General features: G+C 50.9%; 1 protein-coding gene across 1 annotated transcript in view; it reads right to left on the bottom strand.

Annotated features, from left to right (window-relative positions):
• Positions 1-283: 283 nt before the first annotated feature.
• The window catches only part of LOC101351975 (two pore calcium channel protein 1-like), a 36,275-nt gene continuing 32,823 nt past the window's right edge, over positions 284-3,735 (bottom strand). The window contains 3 exon segments of the mRNA XM_012556009.1: positions 284-429; positions 1,485-1,608; positions 2,137-2,254. Of these exon segments, the coding sequence (XP_012411463.1) occupies positions 284-429; positions 1,485-1,608; positions 2,137-2,254 (388 nt within the window).

The following is a 3,735-nucleotide window of genomic DNA, read 5'->3' as shown; positions in this document are numbered from 1 at the left end:
GATCAGACCTAAGGACGACCCCGGGCAGGGTGCACGCAGGCAGCTGATCAGACCTAAGGACGACCCCGGGCAGGGTGCACGCAGACAGCTGATCAGATCTAAGGACGACCCCAGACAGGGTGCACGCAGGCAGTGTCCCCACACCTTTCAGCTGCTTGCTCAGGACAGATGAGGCTGATTCACAGGCTTGTGAGAACACAGAAGGCACCTGGGCTGCACAAATACTCCCCAGGTAGCAGATGCAACAAGGGGTGACGGCTTATCGTGGTTTCCAAGCTCACTATCACGCACTGTTTTCAAAATTCGGATTCTTTGGATACATGTCATTGGGTGAAAAGTTCAGAATCTCCTCCAAGGAAGGGCCTTCGATCTCTGGAGCAATTTCAGACTCAAACATCCGCTGCAGCAGAGTGTCCACAGTCTTGTACTCTAGAAGGAAGGACAGAGGCAAGTGGAACCCCCATGTGCTTGGCAGAGGGCGGGCATCCAACCCGGCAGACCTGGGCTCTCCTGATGGAGGGCCACTGAGCGGAAGACCGAGCTCTCAGCACGGTTAGCAAACACTCACTGAAAGGACAGGTGAAACAGTAAGGAAAGAACCACTCATTTCTTCTGGGTGTAAAGGAATCCAAGCACGGATCCCATGTGCTCACTGCCACTGAAGGCTCTGGAGGTCAAGAAGGTCCTCCTTAAGAATGGAGGAAGGACGGTGACCTCTCAGGCCGCAGCTCGCACCCCTCCACCTGGAATCTAGGTTTGATTCCTCAGTCTCAGTTCATTACAGGGTGCCCCAACTGGAGCCCAGGCAGATCTAGACCAGTTTGGGTTTACTCGGCCAACTGTTAACTCACTGATAATTAATTAAGTAATTAATCGAATAGTTGTTAAGGGCCCCCATATCTCAGGCTGATCATTAGGCTCTGGGGATACAATGGAGAACAAAAAAGTCATGGCTCCTGAGCCCAGAAGCTTCAAGTCTGCAAGGAGGACAGACAGTGGCCAAATAGACACACGACTGTAAATGTGCACCTGACATGAGCTGAAAGCAGGGAAGGGTGGTGGGGACACAGCGGGAGGCCAGGGGAGGCTTCCCTGAGGCAGTGCTGCTTAAGCAGAGCCCTGAAGGAGAGGAGGCTTCATTACGAAAATGGCAGATGAGAGCGAGCCAAGTGGAGAAGCAGCATCTACACAGGCCTTGGGGCAGGTGGAGCGGGGGAGCCCAATTTGCCGATAGACCAGCAGGGCTGAAGAGCACCAGGCACGGTGGGTCATGGCGGAAGGAAGAGACACGGATACAGAGAGAAACAGTCAGCGGGCCATGAAGGCCGTGGTAGGGGGCCTGCCCTTATCCTTGAGCAATGGGAATCCACCGAAGGCTAGATTTGCATTCTTCTCTCTGGCTGCTTCTCATTTCACTGGCTGTTGTGATTTAGAGGAATGTCCGTTCTAGTTTTGCATTAGGTTTTGATGGGGTTAAAACTTACTTTTGGATGCAATTCTGAAGTACAGCCCTTTCAAGGCCTTCCTTCTGCTGTGTCCATCATCCCCGCTAAAGCCCCGGTCCTCGGTGTCCGTGTTGTCGGTGAGTGTCCCATCCTGCACCTCTGCCTTTCAAGGAGGACAGACAACATGAAGGTCACTCGGCCGAGCCCTCACATGGCCTCCCAGCCTGGCCGAGTGCTCACCGTCCAGCCACATGCACTGCACTCATCCGGTCAGCAAGGTCCCTGACAATGAACACACCATCAGGCTGGGTGCCCTGGGCACTAACAGATTAAACGTGGTCAGAACCGTTAACGAACATTATCCACCTACTCCGCACTCGGCGACCAGCTCGTTACCTGACGTGTCACATTACCGACAATAATGAAAAATCTACTCTCCGACTATTTTGTGCATTAATGACGAATGTCTGGCAGTAACCCTTTTGTGACCAGTGGGACATACAGGGCCCACCCACATTTTCCACCTCGTGGGTCCAGAGGGACGTCGTGTCCCACATAATATTTTGTGATCTGATGTAGTCATCCTCCATGTTCACATAATGCCCATTTTTGCATAACGACCTGGTGTTTGGAGCCTAACCATGTCAGTAAGTGAGGAGTGGGTGTCCTTCCAAAAGTCTGAACATGCTACTCACTCTTTGACTCCCACTCCAAGCTCTTGTATCTTCTTCTCAATAGCAGTTTCTACTTCACTTTTTTCTAACGAATATGCCACAAAAAACGCCTCCAAGATGAATGCTATAAAAATACTGAGAAAGAGTAAGAGGTAGAGGCAGCCTGTGGTCAAGGTGATGTGGAATCCTGGCCCTAAAGAGCATTCGAGCCCCAATAAAAAGGCAGTCTATTGTTGCAAAGAAAATGCAGCACAGGAGGGAGAAATAACAAACAAAACTGCTCCCAACTTTTGGGCATTTGGAAAATAATCCTTCCTCTATATCCTACTTGAACAGTGACGATTAGGAAGAAAACAGTTTAAGGGGAAGTCAAGGCCAAATAATTGTTGGGAGACAATTCTCCATGATTATCTCATGCTTCTGCACAGTCTGAGTCCTGTGAGCAAAGGCATTTACAGCCAATTGAGGATGTGTGTATAAGAAGATATTCCAGGAAAGTAAAGCTTAGAGATTTTTCCTTCTCAGAGATGGTCCAGGTAGCAGAGATAAAGCCCTCTCTCTCCCTCCCTCCCTCCCCAAAGAAGATGTGCGCTTATATTCCAGAGCAAAGGTAAGGCCTCTCTTTCTCTGGAGGGGAGGGTGGGCACGTCACCAGCAGTCCAGTGCAGTCAGAGTTTCTCTCCCACAATGACCCCACTTCACATTGCTCTGTGGAGACTGGGGTGCAGGGAACTGACCCCGTGAGTAATAAACTGACTTTGTTTCTGACCCAAAGGCCTTGTGTTTTCTGTCAGTATATACACACGGCAGGCGATCATGTCAGCTTACAAGTAAAACCTCGGATCTCTCGCTGTTTCTGACTTCCGGTAATGATGATTTTAGCCGAGAGCTGTCACAGCACTCACATGCTTTTTAGGGAGAGGGGTCAAAACGTCCCCTAAGCATTTTTATATTGCTTTGGCCTATCCCAGTTGGTGTCAAGTCGATTCTGACTCGTGGTGACCCCATGTATGACAAAGTAGAACTGTGCTCCAGAGGGTTTTCAGTGACTGATTTTTTGGAAGTAGTCTGCCAGGCCTTTCTTCCGAGGCACCTCTGGGTGGACTCAAACCTTTCAGTTAGCAGCCAAATACATTAACCGTTTGTACCACGCGGGGGCTCCCTGCTCTCTGGAAACCAATTTAAGAGCCCATGAAGGAGGCATTTCTCTCTTCTTCCCACTACATATTCCGTTCAGGCTATAGGACATGCAGGCCTGACCAGAGCCACCCACAGGTTTCCTCTTCCCCTACCCTCTGCCAGGAGCTTCCCTGAGGCATCCTGAACCAAAGTCAGCAGGTGCTGGAGGCCAAAGTAGGCCTGACGTGACAAAGAAGACATGGGCGCCGGTATCTTGGTGCCACCCAGTCAGCCCGAGAACTGCAGGCCCGGAGACGGGTGCTGACAGTTCCAAAACACTTACGGAGAGAGTCACAGTGACAGCAGGGACACACATTCAGGTCACACGAGGAGCCAGGAACAAGGATCAGAGATTCTTCAGAGGGAAGGAGAGAGTCACAGTGACAGGGGGACACACAGTCAGGTCACACGAGGAGCCAGGAACCAGGATCAGAGAT

This window comes from Trichechus manatus, unplaced genomic scaffold (assembly GCF_000243295.1).
Source record: "Trichechus manatus latirostris isolate Lorelei unplaced genomic scaffold, TriManLat1.0 scaffold00004, whole genome shotgun sequence".
Taxonomy (NCBI): domain Eukaryota; kingdom Metazoa; phylum Chordata; class Mammalia; order Sirenia; family Trichechidae; genus Trichechus; species Trichechus manatus.
This window is presented reverse-complemented; position numbering and strand designations above follow the sequence as displayed.